The sequence below is a fragment of the Seriola lalandi genome, unplaced genomic scaffold (assembly GCF_002814215.2).
Source record: "Seriola lalandi dorsalis isolate HSWRI2012SDOR001 ecotype SW California unplaced genomic scaffold, Sedor1 jcf7180002054563, whole genome shotgun sequence".
Taxonomy (NCBI): domain Eukaryota; kingdom Metazoa; phylum Chordata; class Actinopteri; order Carangiformes; family Carangidae; genus Seriola; species Seriola lalandi.
In genome coordinates this window covers 887,751-910,597 of record NW_019525116.1, presented here as the reverse complement: position 1 = coordinate 910,597, position 22,847 = coordinate 887,751, and the positions used below count along the sequence as shown (strand labels likewise).

General features: G+C 38.3%; 2 protein-coding genes across 2 annotated transcripts; both read left to right on the top strand.

Moving 5' to 3' along the window:
- The first annotated feature begins 389 nt into the window (after nt 1–389).
- aldh16a1 (aldehyde dehydrogenase 16 family, member A1) lies at nt 390–12,370 on the top strand. The gene is made up of 17 exons (XM_023416365.2): nt 390–687; nt 2,763–2,862; nt 3,162–3,288; nt 3,413–3,570; nt 3,668–3,745; nt 4,073–4,260; nt 4,373–4,531; nt 4,615–4,773; nt 5,379–5,535; nt 5,936–6,011; nt 6,196–6,301; nt 6,709–6,845; nt 7,019–7,189; nt 8,662–8,866; nt 8,996–9,181; nt 9,776–9,901; nt 10,074–12,370. Exons 1-17 carry the CDS (start codon nt 598–600, stop codon nt 10,242–10,244), a joined length of 2,394 nt encoding a protein of 797 aa, XP_023272133.1. The 5' UTR covers nt 390–597; the 3' UTR covers nt 10,245–12,370.
- A 3,222-nt stretch (nt 12,371–15,592) lies between these two features.
- LOC111662506 (ferritin, liver middle subunit) lies at nt 15,593–17,706 on the top strand. The gene is made up of 4 exons (XM_023416392.2): nt 15,593–15,908; nt 16,398–16,544; nt 17,000–17,125; nt 17,251–17,706. The coding sequence occupies exons 1-4, from the start codon at nt 15,807–15,809 to the stop codon at nt 17,404–17,406; spliced, it is 531 nt and encodes a 176-aa protein (XP_023272160.1). The 5' UTR covers nt 15,593–15,806; the 3' UTR covers nt 17,407–17,706.
- The last annotated feature ends 5,141 nt before the right edge of the window (nt 17,707–22,847 follow it).

The following is a 22,847-nucleotide window of genomic DNA, read 5'->3' as shown; positions in this document are numbered from 1 at the left end:
ATGGTGGTCCTTTGGATTCTGATATTTAAAATAAAACGTCAGGACTTCTCCACCGGAATATGCCAATGGTCGGTAATTATCCAGACTTTATACATTTTTAAATGAATGATTATTCCTAATAGTTTAATTACTAAAAACATTATCTAATTAGCCGTCCACGGCAATAACTAACAAAACAGGTGTTACAGAGCACGATTACCTGCTAAAACCTAAAACGTATTTAAACCAAATTGAATTTTAATTTTAAAACATACTCTAAAATTGCTGTCGGTGACTTACAAAATTATATTATCTACCTAAATCCTCTTTATTAAACGAACCCCTAGAAACCGGAAGTAAGCGGGAGAGAAACCTCTCGCTCCGTGTAGTTCAATGTAGTTGTACCAAGCAAGTCTCGAGGATTTTCAGTGGGAGGGAAGCTAGCACGTTGCATTTGACGTGGGGTGACACCTCTGTCGTCTTCCTGCTGCCGTTTTCTGCTTAATTTCTTGTAGGTACCATCAAAGCGTCAAAGTAGGGGTTCTCTCTCTGAACAGCTTCCAGAAACGAATACAGAGCGCTAGGGAGATTTACCTCCTTTCTAGGTTTGTAACTATTATGGCTGGTAGCACCAACAAGACAGTGCACGATATTTTTCAAAGCATGGAGAACGGACCAGCAGCAACTTCCAGCACTGCCACTGCACAGGTAAAGTTACCTACCCAATATTCAACAGAGGAATAGATGCCGCGGCTATGGTTGGGATAAAACAAAATATGACCCAGTTTTACTGCTCACAAGGGGTTAGCATGTACATGTTACACTGTTCACCCATGTGAAATTCATTAACTGTTAGTTGACTGTAACTCACAAGGCAAACATGTGACTTAGACCGTGCAGAAGTTAGTTACGAAATGTCTCCCGTGAAGCCAAGACAGATGTTGGCACAAACATTTCCACTTAAGGGAACTTAACCCACTGATATTTGATGACTGTTTTCGGTTTCATTTACTTCCCAGAGTCAAATCAGAGCATTAAAACTTCCTGATGTAGCAGATTTGCTGGTTGTGTAGATGTTGGTTGCCATATCCCAGTACAGTCTCTATATGTGCCCTGGTAGTTATTCATCATCATTCACACAACCCATTCTAACCCATTCACACAGTCATTCGCTCTCTAGCAAGCTGCTCCAAAGTGGTTCATCCCTATTATCATTCTGCTACAATGCCACACTGGTTCACCAAATGAAAACATAACTGTACAATATTATAATGTGACCTCTGCATTTGTTGGTGGATTTTACCTTTAGGTTGCAATAACCATCTCCTTCACATTTTGTGTCGTCCATAGGAAAATAAATACACATGAATACATGTATGCTGTGGTTCAGCACATGTATACAAACCTGTGTATTGAATAATGATGTGCAAGTGCTCAAAGCCATTAAACATGTTAGCCAGAATTGGACCCTCCTCATCGTCTGAGCCTAGACTTAGTATGTTTGTCCCAGGAGGAGAATCACATATGATTTCTATCTCTGATGTTTAGGAAGTTGTGGTGCAAGTTTACAAGTTTTTGATGATTGTTTAAGGGACAGAAATAATATGCACTGACTTATATGTAATGTACCCCAATTTCTGCCAGGAGAGGTGGACAAAATATTATAATCACCTAATTGTTAATGTGTGGAAAACCATTACAAGCACTGTCTTAATTTTTTGTCTTAAGTTGAAGATGCATTCTCTGTCATTCGGGCCCATAGTGGCGTGCACTGTTTTAGCCTATCTTATTAGAGAGCTTATCTTTACGGGCCAGTCCACTGATTATCACATAGAGTTCAGTTTCCCCGTCATGAGGAGTCCTACCTAAACTGTGTGACAGGTGTATAATGTTGTCTGTGGCATTGGAGGAGAAAATAAACCTGAAAATATTTTGAAAAAAAGCACAAAAATACTATTGACCAATTATTTGTTGCCAAAAATAATCGACCATCACTAAATACAACTGTTAGTGGGAAAGTAAATGTGACATTTTACTTGAGAGTATATGGTCTTAGTTTCTATATGAAGATCAGCTTCATGGTTCAGCTCTGTACTTTGGTCTTCTGCCTGTAAATAGTTGACACACCGTCTGCCCAGTCCGCCTTTTATCAGTCATTGTCCAGCAGAGGTGGCGTCTTCCTGACCAATAACATATGAGCATAGGTTTGGTTATAGCTCATGTATGTACAGTGACAGATCTGCTTTATTTAAAGCCATTATAACTACAAGATTTCATTAGTGTTGTTCATTTAACAAACTCGGGGAATTAAATTTGAAAGCATGCTTCATTTCTGTGATTATGTCCATTCCTTCCAAAGGTAGATTATGTTTTCCTGCATTTGTAACAGGGTTTTTAATGATGATTTTTTTCAAAAATTTCTTTCATTTTGATGTTTAAAAACATTACATAAACTATAGATTATGTAGATATCACCTTGTTTGTTAATGAGGTGAAATGTCATTATAAATGTGCAATAGAAAATAGAAATCAACAAATCTTGCAGCACTCTTCGCTTCTTTTTTAGGTGCCTCAAGATGCCATGGCACCCACTTTTGGAGCCGCTGGCTCTCCTGTGTGATTTGTGTTTTGGATTCACTTACAGCTGTTTTCAGAGCTGTCTACTTGTCATCAGATCACCTAATGTGTATTTTATTCATAATGAAAAAAAGAGGTGGTTTAGGTTGCCATGTTTTAGGCTTTCACCTCAGCTTGAAAATGCTTGTTAATGTCTCCTCCATCAGGCCTGGCTGGATCATCATTCTCGTTCTCTGGGTCTTTTCATCGATGGCAAGTTTGTCCGTCCAGCAGACAGACAGACTCGCTCCTTGGCCGATTCTAAAGGTTAGAGCAGCCTGAACTTGCAGGGCACGGAAAGCAGCATCTTGGATGGCAGATAATTCAAACAGTTTATAACCAGCAAATGCAGAACATTAACATAACCTAGATATGACTTTGATGTGACGTAGTACCAAAATGAATGTGCATGTTTGCTAAAAATTAATTGCTATTACAATACAAGACCACAAACTGTTAATAGAGTTACCTGCATCAGTTTGTTTGGAGCTGATTTGACAAATTAAATACTTTAAACAATGATGAAACCGACCGCATGAATCCAATTTTACTCTTCTGCTCTCCAGGTGGTGATGTGTGCAACACCGTGTGCGCTGTTCAGGATGATGTTTCCCAGTGTGCCTCCTCAGCTGTCAGTGGCTACAAGGCCTGGAGTGGCTTGAGCTGCTACAACAGAGCTAAAGTGCTGCTCAGGTAGGACGAACTCAGCGCTGACTGTTCTACTGTAGAGATTAAACGATCACACCAGTGTTTGAGCCAGTTTACCACCAGTCTGCTCCACTCTTACGATCTGTGTTCGTTTGTCCTTCGACAACAGGTTGGTGAGCGTTCTCGGGCAGCACAGTAAGTGTGTGTCGGAGCTGTGTGAGCTGTGCGAGGCGTCCTGCTCGCCCTCCAGCCTGGTCAGACTGCTGCAGTACTACAGCAGCTGGGCTCAGCTCAGAGACACTCTCATCACCAGCTGGACACCACTGGGTGAGGGAACGAGGGTTTGTTTACGTACAAGAATCTTAGTTTAGAGGTCATTTGTTTTAATTGGATCTAATTTTGTTTCTTCTTACTTCTTTTCCAGGTGTGGTGGCAGTGGTCGTCTCTGATGACTGCTCTCTCTATTCCCTCATGCTCAAAGTCGTACCAGCACTGGCCATGGGTAAGAAACACGCAGTATTAACGAGAAAGACATCACTCAGTAAATAACGATCAAATGTAGGGCTGCAACTAATGATTAATGTTGACTAATCTGCTGATTTTTGACTTGATTGATAAATTAATTAAGACAATGAAAATGGCCATCACTGTTTCTTAGAGCCCATGTCCATTCATGATAAATCAAGCAGCAAATTCTCACATTGGTGATCAAAGTAGTTGCAGTTTAAGTTTCTGTTGATCTAATGAAATCCATATTTTTGTTTTGTTCATTTTTATTCAGAGCTGTTTTAAGACGTGTGTTGAATAACTGAATCCTTCCTCCTCCTAGGCAACTCTGTCATCGTTGTCCCAGGTCGGAGCACCGCCCCTCCAGCGCTCCTGTTGGCACAGCTCTTTATGAGTGCAGGACTTCCCGCTGGGGCTCTTAATGTCTTAACAGGAAGTGACATGTTGCTGGGTGCCAAAGTGGCCCAGAACCCTAGCATTAGCTACGTCACCTACAGCGGCAACAAGCAGGTGTGTGTGAGAGGAATTTGGTTTTACATTTCAAATTAGAGAGTTGTTAACTGGTTTTTAAGGTTTTAAAAAATTTCTTAAACAATACCACAAAATTTCCCTCCTCTTTCAGGATGGAGTGATGCTGTGTAAGGCAGCAGCAGGTATGGGTGTTCCCATTTCCGTCTCCCCCTGCATCGGTGCCACATGTCCCATCATCATTTTTGAGTCAGCTGACATTGACAGCGCTTTGGACGGAGTGTTAGAGACTGCCTTCAAGAAGAAGAAAGAGGTGATTCACATAAAAATTGTCCTCAGATCACCACATCTCTTCAGCAGTCTCTTTAACAGTCCTCTCTTCCTCTCACCCCTCAGGTCAACTGGGTGTTGTGCGTGCAGGAGAACGTGTTGGAAAGGGTTGTGGCCCGTCTCAAGCTGCGTATGGCAGGGATGAAGTGTGTTGGCCTGGCCAGTGATGCAGACAGGGTCCAGGTGGACGCTGCAGTACAAGGGGCTCAGCAGCAGGGGGCCACGGTTAGTCAGAAAAAGCTGAGCATTGATTTTGACAGAGTGACTGAGAGTAGAGCGAGTACACACTATCTCTAAACTAACCACATTTGAATTTGATTTTTTATTTTAAAAATTGAGATACATTTTATGCTTAAATATGTTTAACTTGTGGATGACATCATGACCAGTAACTACAAACCACCATGGTGGATTTCATGCAAGTGGAAGCCTGATTATTTTTTCATTAAATAATCCACACATAATCTTTACACTGTGTGGAAGTTGTCAGACATCATGCTTTATAACATTTTCTTCATATTAAAGTTCATGTCTTCATCAAGGCCCACAAGCCAAAAGTCTTGTCCTTGGTATTTTATAGATATGTGTGATGTAATGTCGCGTTTCTCATAACGGCAAACTAACTAACAGTATTATTTATAGTTGTATTTAGTTATTTTATTTGTGTGGTAACCTTTTATTACCTTTTGTCAGTTCCACATATGAAATGTCAAAGATAATAATGTTCACTAGCAAAAGGAAAGAAAAGAAAGCTTATATGTAAGAAGCTGTAACCTGCAGGTGTTTGGTTTGTTTTCAGTAAATAACATTATTCTTCTCCCTCTCCTCAGTTGGTTCAGTCCTGCGCTGCCCCACCTTCGGGTGCCCTGTACCCTCCCACAGTGCTCTGTGGAGCCGCCCCCTCCTCTTCATTTGTGGTCAGCCCTGCTCCTGGACCGCTGCTGCCTCTCATGAGCTTCAGAAGCAACACAGAAGCAGTGACCCTGGGTAAGGAGGCCTCTGTGGATACAGATACAAGAGTGAAGGTAGTTGAAGCAGTGAGGAAGTTATCTGATAATGGGCATTTTCCGTCAATATGATCATTTCTCTGCTAAAACTGGAAGCTTATTTTCAGTTTTTTACTTCAGTTGCCAGTGAATCACCGTGGATACAGTGATGGTACCCATGGTACGCTCATGAGAGACTTGTTGAACATATTACGTGAAACATTTTATCCGCATTCATTCATCATCATAGTGAGTGAGATATAAATGTCAAATGTATGAGCTTTTCTCTGATTAACAGCGGTTTCTCTTTTCAGTAAAACAAATTTCAGATTTCAGAACACTTTGTCTTTTAACAGTGAATTTTCCCCTTCAACCACAGTAATGGCCTTTGTTCTACACAGGGAACCACAGTCCTCATGGCCTGGCCGCCTCCATCTGGACTGAAGATCTCACTCTGGCTCTGGAGACAGCAAAGAGGTTCATCTCTCCTCTTCTTTTTCTGTCCCATATTAATTTTCTTGTATTGTTTGTTTCTTTGCTGCATCTGTCTTCCTCCAAATCCCTTTTTTTCTTTTTCATTTGTAAATATTTATTTTGGAAAATTTCTATTGAGGGTCTAATTCTTCCCACTGATGTTTTGGTCTTTTTTGTCTCTCCCCAGTCTGTCTGTCGGCTCAGTGTGGGTGAATTCACACTCTGTGTCTGACCCCTGTATGCCCGTCTCTGGTCACAAAGACAGCGGCACCTGCACTGACGGAGGACAGGAGGTGGGTTTCAGCCCATGGAGCCCTGAAACTGACTGAGCTGTAGCAACAAACTTATTTCTGTTGTTTTCCTTCATAAATATAAGAGTCATGTGCTCAAAGATGAAGATAGAGGCATGGTGTCTGTGGTGAGGAATCAGTCTTGTTGTGAAAATAAGGAATAGAGACAATATACAAGAAAACTGAGTATGCCCCTGTGCAATAGGGTTGGGCAGTTAAACAAATATTTCAGTTATCGGCGATTGGCAGTCCATTTACATCTACGCAGTTATATCTTTGATTCATCTAATAACCTTTTGCCACCTCTGGAGCTTCATAAACACCGGCAGGGATCTAACATAACAGAAGAATGGTTCACCAGGCAGAAGTGTCATGTATTGTACGTTGACCTCCTCTGTGCTTTCTGACAGGGTCTGTACCAGTTCCTACACCCGTCCTGTTCTTCCTCTCCTCCTCTTCCTCGTTCCTCCCCTGTCTCTATGGACTACACAAAGTTTGGAACAGCAGCATCTCCAGCTATCATTCCTGACGATTCAGACGCCGCCAGGTGGGTTTGTAATGCTCTCTTTACTACGAGGCGTGTTCATAAGGTGTCACAAAGTGCCATAGCAGCATAAGCACATTATAGTAACTCACAGCATAATTCAATGCAGGCAACTGATTTGTCGGGTGCACATCTGTCTACATGCATCCCTCTCTTCCTTCCTCCTCTCCCCTCAGTGCTCCGAAGTCCTACCTGCAGTTCGTCGGAGGTAAAGCGTGTAAATCTGAGTCTGGCTGCACTGTGGCCGTGCAGCCACCAGGAGGCGGCAGTGTGTTGGCCTATTGTCCAGATGGAGGCCGGAAAGACGTCCGTAATGCCGTGGAGGCAGCGATCAAAGTCCAGCCTGGGTGAGAACTTTGTCACACAAGAAACTCACTCACACACGCACACACACACACACACACACACACACACACACACTGACACAAAAGACACATGCTAGCAACCTGGGATATCAAAGTCCAGCTAAAAACCGCAAATGTATATCATTCTTGCAAACTCACAAACCCAGAGGACAAATTACATTTACATATCCAGTGAGAGCTGTGGTCGGTTCCAGAGAGGGGGCTGAGCAAACTCCAAACTAACCCTGAACTCAGAGTTTTGGTTCCAGAACAGCTGATCAGATTTGGTGAAAAAAACATCATCAACAGCTGTGATTCCTCATGGCAGCAAGGAAATAAAGGGCAGGGCCACCATTTCATTTCAGTGGATTATAAGATAATTCATATGCAGTCTCTGCACATATGCATTAACTTAAAAAAAAAACATAACTGCAGCAAAGAAAGAACCTAAATTGGGAAAAAGTTCACACTGCTGCGTTATAGTCATGCTAGTTCAGTCATTAATCATTTACAAGGCTTAGATTGGCTGAACGGATAACTGGTAAAATGTTTTCAAAATATATTTATACAGGGACGAAACACTTTGCAGCAATTAAAGATTAAATGCTAAATGTATTGATCCGAAGTAAAACATTGAGAAGAAGTTTACACGTATATTTTACATTGATGTGTAGAAGGCGCTATGAAAAACTCAGTTTTCTTTGTTCTCTGCTGTTTTTGTGGATCAGGCTCCTGAAATAAATAAAATACATGCAACATTTTGTATCATTTATTTTTTGGAGAATATTTATAGGCCAGACTGAAATTTCTGTTTCTCCTGAACCGTAAAACAAAGATGTGTAGTAATTTCTTTTTCTATCAGAACTTCTCTCTCCAACCAAAAGGTAATCAGTTGCTTCACTACACAGCAAATTACATATGCAGTTCTTAATTCAGTTCCATTTGGAGCCCATTAGTGTGTTGAGTATATTCTGTAATTTGACAGGTTAAACACACAATTTCCTTATCTTAGTTAAAATTTAACCACTGTTAAAAGCTAAACAGCCTGAAAACTGTCAATTTTTTCCTACATATAAAACTGTGAGAGTTGAAATTTTGCCTCCATAAAGGATCTATTGACATTTTCAGACTTTCACAAGGACGCACATGGAGGAAGGTGTTTCACAACACAGTGGTCTCTGTGTGTTTTTGACCAGTCAAAGTCCAACTTGACTTTGGAAAATAAAACAAAACAAAGACAAATATGCTGAGTCATACAAAGTATATAAACAAAGTATACAGGTATCAGCAACATGTATCAACAGTTTGATGCACTGAACTCTTCTTGTTACCACATGCAGACCTTTAAAGGTACAGTTCATGCTCACTATGGTTTTCCTGCAGGAAAAAAACAAAAAACAGACAAAGACACACATTGATGTTCGGCACCAGGGTTTGATCACAATATTTCTTATACCATCCTTCCTCTCCTCTAGCTGGATGAAAAAAAGTCCGTCTGCACGTGCTCAGTCGCTCTACTCTCTGGCCAAGGGCCTGGAAGCAAAGAGGCGGGACATAGCTTTGTCAATCAACGTTCAGACCGGTCTGTCAATGGATGAGGCTGAGAAGGAGGTGGACCTCAGCTCAGCGAGGCTCAATGATTGGGCAGCTTACTGTGACAAAGTCCAAGGAGGAACTCTGGTGAGGCTTTTTTATATTATACAAAATTTATAAAAGAATCTTCTGCATAAAAGTCCTTTGTTTTGCATCTTTATTCATTTCGAGACTCTGTTCAGTTTTACCCTGAATAAATTTTTCCCTCTCCTTCAGCCTGTGCCTCAGTCTGGCTCTGCTCTCTCCCTCCCTGAAGCCCTGGGAGTCGTCGGGCTCGTCCTCCCAGATAAGAACGCCCTCCTCTCCATGGTAACACTTCTTGGGGCAGCCGTCGCCACTGGCAACGCCGTCATTATGGTCCCCAGTCAGAAAAATCCACTGCCGGTCTTGGCATTCGTTCAGGCAAGTGTCGAGATGTGTTAAGTGTGGTGACCCGAGAAATCGTTTTAATTGGAAAAAGTTTTTAGTTTCTTTGTATGAATAGAAAGATCCAGTAATTAATTTGAGGTTAAAGTCCTAGAAACTGGTGCAGGGTCATTTAATGACTCATCATGTCAGTAATAATCAGCCCTGTTTCAACCCCCTTTCATTCTTGCGACGTCCAGTCTCTCATACAGTGTTTGTACACATTTTTTTGAAACACACTAAATTTTAATAAAAGCAAAAAATATCATGCAAGTTTTTGTGGAATAAATCATGGCAAACAGACAAAAAGAGACACAAAACAACTGTACAGCAATGGATGGAAACTGAGATTACATTTGAATAGAAACCTGACTATAAAGTCCAGGCAGAGAGCAGTTAGTTTATATCACTCAATGTTATTGTATAATTAATAAAAATAAGAACAGACCCTTTTAAATGTGCCATAGTCAAAACATCTGCATCAGAAACGCCATTACAAATCGCTAGCGAAAACACCTGAGTACACCTGTTAATGTATCTGTAAACACTGATTTAATCTTCATCATCCATTTTCCTCCTCCTCCTCTTCAGGTGCTCCAGTCGTCAGACCTGCCCGCAGGTTTGGTAAACGTCATTTCAGGAAGTAGGGACCAGCTGACAGTGGCTCTGGCTACTCACAGTGTCATCAAGGCCATCTGGTACTGGGGTAGTGCTGAGGTGAGTGAGGGACAAGAGACCAACATATACTCTACTGTTCAAATTTTGTGAGAGACCTGAGCTCCTGAATGCAGAATTAGTCAAAGTCCCAACTCCCAACTTAAAAATGTGTAGGAAACGAGTCACAATTCTTACTACACGTCCTCCTTTTGTCTCCTGCTTCCTGCTGTAGGGCTGTCAGTACCTCCAGCACACCTGCACCAGTCCTCTGAAAACCCTGCGCCTTTTCTGCCAGGAGGAGAGAGACGGCGGGAAGGACTGGACTCAGTCTCATCCCACGCTCCTGGAAGAAATGTGGAGAAACGCCGTCCAGTGGAAGAGTGTGTGGATTCCCACCGCATAAGAAGACAGAAAGACGAAGGTGGCGAGATAGAGAAGGAAAGACAGAGGAATGAAGAGTCACAGTTAAACTCTATAGGTATCTGTGACCTGGAGGATGTAGATTGAGCAGGAAGGATCAAATACTGTGACCATGAAAAATCATAAGATGCCCATGAAATTAAAAGTGAGCAGACAACAAATGCTCCCAGTAACTGACTGTTTGCTAAGCCCCGCCCTCTTTAGTTACTGCTGCTACGCCTATCAAGCTCTCTGTGGCAGGTTTGTAATTTCTGAATTAGCAGATTCCATCAGCTGGAGCTGGTTAGAATTAAACTAACATAACCTGCATAACCTGGTTGAAAATCCCAGCTGACCTACTAATGTCTCCAAGTGATTCATTTTATAATCAGGACCATTTTAAAGAGTCTTCAATATGCTATTGATGGCTACATGCATATCATGCATTAACTGACATTAACCAGGATTCTACACAGAGGGGAAATTAAACATAACATAAGTTTTTTTTTTCTTTTTTATAATGTAACCTGCAACCTCACAAGCTAATGCACTTAGTTAATAATAGGCTTGGCCTTGGAAGTGACACACTGTAACTTACTAACGTCCCCAATGTACAGTAGCAAGTTAACCCAACACACTAATGCTTGCAGCCTACACCAGTTAAAACACTGTTTAATCAATTTCTTACTTTTTTTGGTCTTGTGTTTTTTGGTAAGGCGAACACTGTGCCTACGAAGCATCAAGTAAATTGGGCAACAATCAAAGAAAATGAAATAAATACAGATGTTGGAGCCAATAAAATGTTAATATCATAATATGCAGCTCAGCGTTTACAATTTTCAATTATTTTCAAGAGTTTTCAAAGGGTTTCATCAACCCCATGGTCATATGAAATACCCATAGAGGAACATGTGATGATATCAAATTCTGTGCTATTATATTTTATTTGATATAAACTAAACAACAATTAAATAAATATAAGATTTTATTCTAAAAGGGTCAGAGTTCACCTACAACTTCAAATGTTTTCACAAAGGATCCTAAATGGCACTTAAAGTTTATAACAGTTGATGAACATCATTTAATGTGCACTTAATGAACTGAATAATTCTAACAGACGGCTGAGATTTAAATCATGTCCGCCCTCAGAATATGTTTTTAAAAGTTCATTATCATTTTTGTTGTTTGTGGAAAACAAAAGTAAAAGCCTTCATTGCTGTTAAAATTATGGCTCTTACTGTATTTGCTAGAATGAACGAAGGGGACAGATAGAAGTGAAGGCCACAGGGATTTGTTTAGCAGATTATGAGTGAGTGAGCAGAATTTGAAAAAGATTAAATATATGAGCAGATTGAATTTTGGGGTTATGACAGGAGTACTACACCACAGAGACTGAGTGAGGATTTTACATGACGCACTTAGAACAGACAGATTTTGATGGACTAAAAAGAGAGAAATACATTGATGTCGGCCACATGTTCGTAACATTGCCGATGTATAAGGTGATTTGTTAGGTAGAGGATCTACCAGGGGTGTATTCATTACACATTCCTTCACTGTGATGACTTCATCAAACTAGCAAGGTGCTATAAATACAAATTCATATCTACATGACATTTTTTAGTTAGAGAAGCAGTAGCAGACATGTTCGAGAAAATCTACATTAGCTGCATTGTTTACAATAAAACAATATTTCAGTTAAATGTAATGGTGTTGCATTTTTGACAAAGAAGGATGACAGTGGCTACACAGATGATACTAGCCAGCAGGACCAGTTCATTGTTGGTTTGCCTTACCCGATGACCTGCTTTCTTTCTACCTCTATCTTCTGCTATTAAGCTTCTTTTCTCTGTTAGTCATTACATTTCTTTTCGGTTTATTACAAGTATCCTCACAGTAACCTGAAACCTCCTGACCCTTACAGTTATGTCTCTCTGACGGAGCAAAGATCGATCAACCCTGTGTGAACTCAATCCAGATATGCTAATGTACTGTATGGAACGTTTTTATTACTGTACAACCATAACCATAAAAAAATGTTTCTCAAATTTATATGTCAGTTTCCAGAGAATGTATGCTGTGTATCTCACTGTCCAAAAGCCATGATTAAAAGATAATTTAATGAATTTACACATTTTCTTGTCATGTTTTTAGCCATGTTGTTGGCATGGCTCTTGGGCTTTTGTTTTGTCCAACATTTTGGTCCAGATTGATATCACCCCCAACAACTATTGAAAGTCTTCACATTCATAGCTACCAGATATTGTGTGTATCCTAATAACTTTTCCTCTTTTTTGAGTGAAATGTCTCAGCAGCTATTGCTATTACAGCTGAATTGCTTGAATGGAGACGTCATTAAAGTCATTAATTTCACCTGGGCATGTCCTGCTTTAACAAGTAAAACTGTGGAAAAGTTGATGCGATGATGCATTTGGAAACAACAAGGAAATATGTCCTATAATGCTAATGCTAGCAGGGTACAGGTTATAGCAGGAGAAGCTTTGGTTTCCTTTGAGTCTAAAAAAGCAGTTTTTATAAAGTTTTAGTTTAATTTTTTTTAACTAATCATTACTATGTGAAGAAAAACACTCTTGATATTCCAGTAAAATTCAACTTGGCTCATGTTATTTCTTGTTACACACACACTACACTGCCTCATGCATATCCATCTCCTGTTATCACTTCCTCTTTTTTCCACTTTCTTGTTCCTTTTTCTTTTCCCCCAAACTGGTTCCATCCAGCAGAGCCCTGGCGTGAACTTCCAGTCAGACGGTTCCTTGGTCACAAGATCGCTGCCTAGAAGGATGGGACGTTGAAACTGTGGAATGCTGAGTCACAACAATGACACAGCACAATCCACAGATGAACTTGACACTACTTTTGTAGAAGACTGACTAATCATGTGACATGACACAGCACAAAATAAGTACAGCAGAGGCAAAGGTGCTGCGTAAACTGCTGACTCACTTTTTCAAGATGTAGGATATGGACACGTTGTGCTGTAATGATAGATTTCTTTTTTTTTTTTTACTGTGACTTTTCAGTTTTATTGTTCCTAACTTTATGACACATACAATAAAAGCATAAGATGTTCTAGTGCATTTTTGCTAAACTGGAGAGCATGCACAGACAGTGGATCTGAAACCATTAAGCCCTACATGTCTTCCTGTTTGTAGCCCTTCCTTTCTCACACTGTATTGTTCACACTGTTTCACAGAGAACCCTGTATGAGACAGACATGGTCATCTGTTACTGCCTGGATTTTGCTGAAAAACTTTTTTTAATGACAACAATTTTTCAAGCAGGTTGAGAGCATTTATATAGGAGTGATGTAACTTCCAAGAAAATGATCTACCAGGAAAGTGCTGCTAAAGCCAACAAACCACTGAGAGAAGGTTTCTAGAAGTTTGTACAACAGAGCCCTCCTGAAAATCACAGTGTAGAGAATAGGGGTCAGATGAAACGGGATGACAACAGAGTGGTTAAGTTAATGGAAATAGGCTGCATAAATAATAATAATAAGTACATGTGGCACATGTAGTTTTTCAAATTAAGGAGGCTCTTTAACCTGCAGCCACACCAGCAATATTTCATTAACAGTAAGATAAACGCCTCTCTTGATAATTCCTGTGAAAAACTAAAATGCTGCTGTGTTACGCTGTAGTAGTCATGTTATCTAGCTCTAGCTCTGGAAGCTATGCTAAGGCTATGGCTACTGGCAAAAATGTCACAAATATATTAAAATATGAACATATCACCATTGAAATATGTTTGTTACAGAATGTAATATATTCATTTTCCCCAAGGAGAGAAAACCTGTTTCAATGTTTATTTTAGTGACAGACATTGTCGGCCTGCATAGTGCCAACCAGTACTGTGTGTGTATGAGACATTAAACCTAAAGGCTCGCATGTTTTCTCCAGACACTTTGTTAAGGACAGTATTTTGTGAGTGCTATCCAGAGTGAGAAGGCCTTTAAAATCTACATGGTTTTAACAGTTGAAAAAAACATCTATGCAAGCGGAAAACTACTGGCTCACAGTGTCACTTTATTATAGTCTGATAAGGACACTTCAACCCAAATGTCAATGTTTGCTTTAACCTCTTGTTAGAAGTTGGACTAGGCTTTCCACAAAGGATCATGATTAACAGAGCAGATAGACTATTTTCAGTTGTAAAATACTGCTGTGTATATGTAACTGCACCATCTGATTCATTATTTTTATGTACCCTATTACGTCAGTATTGGTACTGACCAATTATAAACATCCCATTTACTAAATGTCTGACTTCAGTGCTTTATTAATGTGAATACATCAACTTTCATAGCACACTTGTCTTTTTTGTTATAATGGTTTTATTCCATCTATACATTCTCTAACTTTTTATCCTATTGAGAATAAAAGGTGGAGCGCATCCCACCATGCATTTGGGCATGGGGCAGAGGACATCCCAAACAGTCTACCACGGCTGACACATATACTGTATATACACATATATATTCATACAGACAGACAGACAGACAGACATATTCAGCCCTGTGGTCAATTCAGTTTCTATTAGAGGAAATTTATGCGGACACGAGGATGAAATGCAAGTGTTTTTTTGGCTCACACATTATTAATGTATTATATGTATTAAACTAAATATATCTGGATCCCTTAATCCATCTAAACAGTAAGAGGTATTGTCCCTGAAAAAAAAGCAACTTTAATAACAAATAAAATGTAGGCCTACATACAGTAATTTCTTGGTCCCTGAGTTGTTTCAGCATGACTATATATAAAAAGTGTTCCAGCAATGATAGGACTTCCAGGCTTTTCAACCTTAGTGTTTCGCAACAGTGCTGTGGTACTGAGTAATGAAATGACTACCTTGGTTGAAAACACCTTATCAGCTGTTTTTAGATGCCATGCTGTGTATTTACGAGTTAAAACAAGTTCATGTTAAGCTGGCTGTATGTGGCTATTATAAAAAGTCATATTTCAAAAAGTCTATTTTATTGTAGCCTGAGTGGGGGAAATGTTTTTGTTTTGTTTCTCTGTTTGTATTTCGAAGTATGTTTTTTTCTTTTTTTTTTACTTTTGTTAAATGTACACTTTACTTGAATTTCAACTCAAATTTAATGCAGTTTCCTATCCCTTTAAAAAAAAGTCTGTCTGTAGGTCAGAATAAATACATAAAACATTAACCTGAAGTTTCCATGAATAAGGGAAAAAAAATAAATGCAACCTCATTTCTTATGTCACAGCTCACGCGCTACCTGAGCTCACTGATTGGTGGGAATGTGCAGCGTGACGTTACATCCGTCACGAGGTCCGCGCCGGGTATAAATACACGGAGCTGCCCGTCTACCATTTCACATCAGGGAAGAAATCGTAGAGGAGTTCTTGCTTCAACAGTGTTTGAACGGAACTTCTTCGCTCGTCCCCGCTCTTTACTTCAACCACTACGCCTTGACGAAACTCAAAATCCCTTTCTACTTGAACACTACTGAAGAAGTCGACGTAAAGCTCTATTTTTGTACCTTTTTGCTAAGAAAAAGCACAAGAAAACGCCAGCCAAGATGGACTCCCAAGTGCGTCAGAACTACCACCGCGACTGTGAGGCTGCTATCAACCGGATGGTCAACATGGAGCTGTTTGCCTCTTACACATACACTTCCATGGTAAGAAAGACACTTTAATTATTGTTTGTAATTGTATCTATTAATATAGATGTATTATATGTTTCTGCTATGTTATGATAGGGTATCCACTACCTACCGTAGCTTACTGACTGACTGCAAGTTACCTAAAAGGGTTCAGACACAATGGGTCGTTAATTGCATATATTTTCTGCAAGTTATTTAATGCACTGATGCAGCATTGCAGTTGGGGCCTGAGTTACTGCTTTTCGCCTTGGTTGTTTATCACTGATTGGCAGGTGGCCAGATAAATGTGTGTGTGTGTTATTGCTCCACCCTCCTGACAAAAAATGCTGTGTCATTCTTAGGTGGCTTGCAGACACAGACTATCCAAATTCATGACTCATGTGTCTGACCACTGTCTGACTGCATAACTGCTGTTTGTCACAATGTTTTTTAGCCAAATAATGATGGGTGATGTTTTCTAATAACAGTCCTTGTCCTCTACCTACCTCACCTGTCCCCTCACAGGCTTTTTACTTCTCCCGTGACGATGTGGCCCTCCCAGGCTTCTCCCATTTCTTCAAGGAGAACAGTGATGAAGAGAGGGAGCATGCTGAGAAGCTGCTCTCCTTCCAGAACAAGAGAGGAGGACGCATCTTCCTGCAGGACATCAAGGTCAGTACAGACCAGCGACCTGGACCAATTATGACATGTCTAACTACACCCAGTGTGTTTGGTACATAAGAAAACGTGCAGTGTTTTGACTCTCGTTCCCTCCCGTTTGAGAGCATCTTAAGGTGTTCTCAAAGATGTTAGAACTTTATTTTTATTGTACAGAATTGTCCCTAATCTGTTTGCTATCTATAATACATTGAAAACCTCTGTTGTAGCAGTCTATTTTACTAATAATACATTTAATGTTAGCCTATCTCACAGGCTAAATCTGGTCTGAATTAATGGATTTCCTCAGTAATCATTATCAAATAACAGAGCTAATCCTCTGAGCTTGTTATCAGACAGGCAGTGGTGCTGGTGTAGAAACTGTTGACTCAGATCATTGTGCTATGTGTACACAAGGCTTAATGTAATGGGAGTTCAGTCTGCTATAATTAAATGTTTTTCTTCCGTAGAAACCGGAACGTGATGAATGGGGGACCGGGCTGGAGGCCATGCAGGGCGCTCTGCAGCTGGAGAAGAGCGTCAACCAGGCCCTGTTGGACCTGCACAAGCTGGCCTCAGAGCATGGAGACCCACATGTAAGTTGTAGAATGAGTCTGTTAAAGCTAAAACAAGACAAACCCTTTGACCTCTAGAAATTCGAAAATGTGAGGAAAATCTGTCTTATACCAAACAACTAATTGTTCTCTCATCTGGCCCTCAGCTGTGTGACTTCCTGGAGACCCACTACCTGAACGAGCAGGTGGAGGCCATCAAGAAGCTGGGTGACTACATCACCAACCTCACCCGTATGGATGCCCACAACAACAAGATGGCAGAGTACCTGTTTGACAAGCATACCCTGGGCAGCAAAAGCTAAATGCAAAAGCTTATGGATTGAGCCTGAAGTGAAAATCTTAACACAGGCTTTAAATTTACACACCCCTTCTGCTCCAGCTGTTCATTCATTGAGCATAATCAATATCTACTCTGATTAATCTTTGAAGTTGAGTGCTCGTACGTCGCGGTGTTATTGCTATTTTCAAATGTCATATGGAAGGATGAATGTTGTTAGGTTATGACTTTGCCCTCACTACCTATAAGCCTCCTCCAGGACATTTTAAACAAAGATTGTGACTGTTTCTGATCTGTTAATCTGAATAAAACATTTTGAGCTGGATCTTTGGTGTCTGTCTGCATCAATTATGACTTGTCCATATTTCCTTTTTTAAAAAATGTAGGTATGTTTTGAGATATTAATCCAACTCAGTGGCTAGCTTTTAGAATTGACTATTAGATACCCCCTTTTTTTTAAAATTTATTTTAAATTTAACATTCTAAATTTGAAATTGACAGTTGGATAAGTAGTCAGGCAACTTATTTACTGAATGGCTCTTGCATATAAAGTTATAAACATCAGATAAAATATCTGTGAAGTGAATATCTTATTAGTTTGCCTCATTAAATGATCACATGCTGATGCCACCTTTTTTTATATCCACAAACACTACCATCTAGTTAGTATGACATACCTCATTGGTTTATGGTTTTGTATTGTTCTGCTCTGACCACAAGGTGGTGACATTTCCTCATTTGTTGTCCAAGCTCACGTCCTATGGGGAAACCTAGACATGACGAATGACAGTCCTCCAATTTGTTTCCTTGAGCTTTTAATAGGTTTTTACAATGGCATAGGTTTGCATATGGATTTAGGGACCTGATTTAGGGAACTTGTTCACACTATACTTGGAGTGAACTGATATTAGATCATTCCAATGTGTTCTGCAAGTGGCAACGTTTACAAGACAATGATTTAGGCATGCTAGCATTTGACTTACTGAAAGGGTGGGGGCTATCTGAATATCACAGTGGTTCCTGATGTCACTAGAAAAATGTCAAATGATGTTATTTAACCATGTTAGTTAGCGTTAACTCTCAACCTAACCCTGGCTTCTGTCTGCTGTAGTCTGGCAGTCAGCTTGCTACCAGGAGTAAACATAAAATGGTGGGTATATCAAAGTATGAATTTAATTTCTGTTGAAAAATCCCAAGAAAATGTCACCATGAATTGTATGACTTTTGTGTATGACGGACTTACTATACTATTGCGTTATTAAGCCTTACCATACTGTGACTTTTTCATGACTTTTTATGCCTTACTGTACTGTGACATTTTAATCGCTTTTTGTGCCTTACTATATATGACATTTTAGTAATTTTTTATTCCTACCTATCCCATGATGTTTTTATCAATTTTTTGTGCCTTACTATATTATAATGTTTTTTATCATTTTTCATGCCTTACGTTACTATGACGTTTTTATGCCTTACTGTACTATGATGTTTTAATCACTTCTCAAGCCTCGTGTTACTATGAAATTTTTATCACTTTTTATGCCTTACGTTACTATGACGTTTTTATGCCTTACAATACTATGATGTTTTTATCACTTTTCATGCCTCACGTTACTATGACATTTTTTATCACTTTTTATGCCTTACGTTACTATGACGTTTTTACACCTTACTTTACTATGATGTTTTTATCACTTTTCATGCCTCACGTTACTATGACGTTTTTATGCCTCACTATACTATGGATTTTTATCACTTTTTATGCCTCACGTTACTATAACATTTTTATCACTTTTTACGCCTTCCATTACTATGACGTTTTTACGCCTTACAATAGTATGATGTTTTTATCACTTTTCATGCCTTACGTTACTATGATGTTTTTATGCCTTACTATACTATGACGTTTTTATCACTTTTCATGCCTTACGTTACTATGACGTTTTTATGCCTCACTATACTATGGATTTTTATCACTTTTTATGCCTTACATTACTATGACGTTTTTATGCCTTACTAAACTATAATGTTTTTATCACTTTTCATGCCTTACGTTACTGTGACGTTTTTATGCCTTACTATACTATAACGTTTTTTTGCTTTACCATACTATGCTGTTTTTATCACTTTTCAGGCCTTACGTTACTATGACGTTTTTATGTCTTACTATGATATGACCTTTTTATCACTTTTCATGCCTAACGTTACTATGGCATTTTTATCACTTTTCATTCCTTACATTACTATGACGTTTTTATCACTTTTTATGCCTTACTGTACTATGATGTTTTTATCACTTTTCATGCCTCACGTTACTATGACGTTTTTATGCCTCACTATACTATGACATTTTTATCACTTTTCATGCCTTACGTTACTATGATGTTTTTATGCCTTACTATACTATGACGTTTTTATCACTTTTCATGCCTTACGTTACTGTGACATTTTTATACCTTACTATACTATGTTGTTTTTATCACTTTTCATGCCTCACGTTACTGTGACATTTTTATCACTTTTTGTGCCTTACATTACTATGATGTTTTTATCACTTTTTATGCCTTACTGTACTATGATGTTTTTATCACTTTTCATGCCTCACGTTACTATGACGTTTTTATGCCTTACTATACTATGATGTTTTTATCACTTTTTATGCCTTACTGTACTATGATGTTTTTATCACTTTTCATGCCTCACGTTTTTATCACTTTTCATGCCTTAGGTTACTATGACTTTTTATGCCTTACTATACAATGTCGATTTTATGACTTTTTATGCCTTATTATACAATGTCGTTTTTATGACTTTTTATGTCTTATTATACTATGACTTTTTATGCCTTACTATACTATGAATTTTTCATGACTTTTTATGCCTTAATATTCTGTGACTTTTTTATGACTTTTTATGCCTTACTATACAATGAGGTTTTTATGAATTTTTATATCTTACTATACTATGATGTTTTTATGACTTTTTTGCCTTAATATACTATGACGTTTTTAATGACTTTTTATGCCTTACTATACTATGACTTTTTATGCCTTACTATACTATGACGTTTTTATCACTTTTCATGCCTTACGTTACTATGACATTTTTATCACTTTTTGTGCTTTATGTTACTATGACGTTTTTATGCCATACTGTACTATGATGTTTTTATCACTTTTCATGTCTTACGTTACTATGATGTTTTTATGCCTTACTATACTATGACATTTTTATCACTTTTCATGCCTTAGGTTGCTATGACGTTTTTATGCCTCACTATACTATGACATTTTTATCACTTTTTATGCCTTACTGTACTATGATGTTTTTATCACTTTTCATGACTTACTATACTATGACGTTTTTTTGCCTTACTATACTATGACGTTTTTATCACTTTTCATGCCTTACGTTACTATGACATTTTTATCACTTTTTGTGCCTTATGTTACTATGACGTTTTTATGCCTTACTGTACTATGATGTTTTTATCACTTTTCATGACTTACTATACTATGACGTTTTTTTGTCTTACTATACTATGACATTTTTATCACTTTTCATGCCTTACTATACTATGACGTTTTTATCACTTTTCATGCCTTACGTTACTATGACATTTTTATCACTTTTTGTGCCTTATGTTACTATGACGTTTTTATGCCTTACTGTACTATGATGTTTTTATCACTTTTCTTGCCTTAGGTTACTATGACGATTTTATGCCTCACTATACTATGACATTTTTATCACTTTTTATGCCTTACTGTACTATGATGTTTTTATAACTTTTCATGACTTACTATACTATGACGTTTTTTTGCCTTACTATACTATGACGTTTTTATCACTTTTCATGCCTTACGTTACTATGACATTTTTATCACTTTTTGTGCCTTATGTTACTATGACGTTTTTATGCCTTACTGTACTATGATGTTTTTATCACTTTTCATGCCTCACATTACTATGACGTTTTTATGCCTTACTATACTATAACGTTTTTTTGCCTTGCCATATTATGCTTTTTTTTAATCACTTTTCAGGCCTTACGTTACTATGACGTTTTTATGTCTTACTATGCTATGACGTTTTTATCACTTTTCATGCCTTACAATACTATGACCTTTTTATCACTTTTCATGCCTAACGTTACTATGACATTTTTATCACTTTTCATTCCTTACGTTACTATGACGTTTTTATCACTTTTTATGCCCTACTGTACTATGATGTTTTTATCACTTTTCATGCCTTACTATACTATGACGTTTTTATCACTTTTTGTGCCTTATGTTACTATGACATTTTTATGCCTTACTATACTATGATGTTTTTATCAGTTTTTGTGCCTTACGTTACTATGATGTTTTTATCACTTTTTATGCCTTACTGTACTATGATGTTTTTATCACTTTTCATGCCTTACGTTACTATGACGTTTTTATGCCTTACTATACTATGTTGTTTTTATCACTTTTTATGCCTCACGTTACTGTGACGTTTTTATCACTTTTTATGCCTTAGGTTACTATGACGTTTTTATGCCTCACTATACTATGACATTTTTATCACTTTTTATGCCTTACTGTACTATGATGTTTTAGTCAATTTTTATGTCTTACTCTACTATGACGTTTTAGTCAATTTTTATGTCTTACTATACTATGATGTTTTTATCACTTTTCATGCCGCACGTTACGATGACGTTTTTGTGCCTTACTATACTATGACTTTTTAGTCTATTTTTATGCTTTGCTATACTATGACATTTAGGAAACAGGGAGGCAGAGAGAGGGGGAATGACATGCAGCGAATGGCCGTCCGATGTGGGATTCGAACCGGGGCCAACTGCAGCGAGGACTGTAGCCTCTACACATGGGGCGCCTACTTAGACCACTACGCTACACGACGCCCCTGTACTATGACATTTTTATCACTTTTTATGTCTCATGTTACTACAACGTTTTTATGCCTCACTATACTATGATGTTTTTACCACTTTTCATGCCTTACCATACAATGACGTTTTTATCACTTTTCATGCCTTACGTTACTATGACGTTTTAATGCCTTACTATACTATGACATTTTTGTCAATTTTTATACCTTATGATACAATGACCTTTTTATCACTTTTCATGCTGTATTATACTACGATATTTTTATGACTTACTATACTCTGGCGTTTTAGTCAATTTTTGTCCCATACTATACTATGATGTTTTTATCACTTTTTATGCCTTACTATACTATGACGTTTTTCGCCTTACTATACTATGACCATTTTATCACTTTTCATGTTTTCCTATACTATGACGTTTTAGTCAATTTTTATGCCTCACTATACTATGACGTTTTTTGCCTCAGTATACTATGACATTTTTACCACATTTTTATGCCTTACTATACTGTGATGTTTTTTATGAATTTTTCCCCTTATTATACTATGACTTATTTCATCAC

Bases quoted from the DNA above. Each gene is read 5' to 3' on its own strand.
- aldh16a1 (XM_023416365.2), top strand. From the start codon at position 598: ATGGCTGGTAGCACCAACAAGACAGTGCACGATATTTTTCAAAGCATG. The intron at 2,863-3,161 runs GTTAGAGCAGCC...TCTGCTCTCCAG, and splicing joins CTCCTTGGCCGATTCTAAAG to GTGGTGATGTGTGCAACACC. The intron at 6,846-7,018 runs GTGGGTTTGTAA...CTCTCCCCTCAG, and splicing joins GACGATTCAGACGCCGCCAG to TGCTCCGAAGTCCTACCTGC.
- LOC111662506 (XM_023416392.2), top strand. From the start codon at position 15,807: ATGGACTCCCAAGTGCGTCAGAACTACCACCGCGACTGTGAGGCTGCT. The intron at 16,545-16,999 runs GTCAGTACAGAC...TTTCTTCCGTAG, and splicing joins TCTTCCTGCAGGACATCAAG to AAACCGGAACGTGATGAATG. The intron at 17,126-17,250 runs GTAAGTTGTAGA...TCTGGCCCTCAG, and splicing joins CAGAGCATGGAGACCCACAT to CTGTGTGACTTCCTGGAGAC.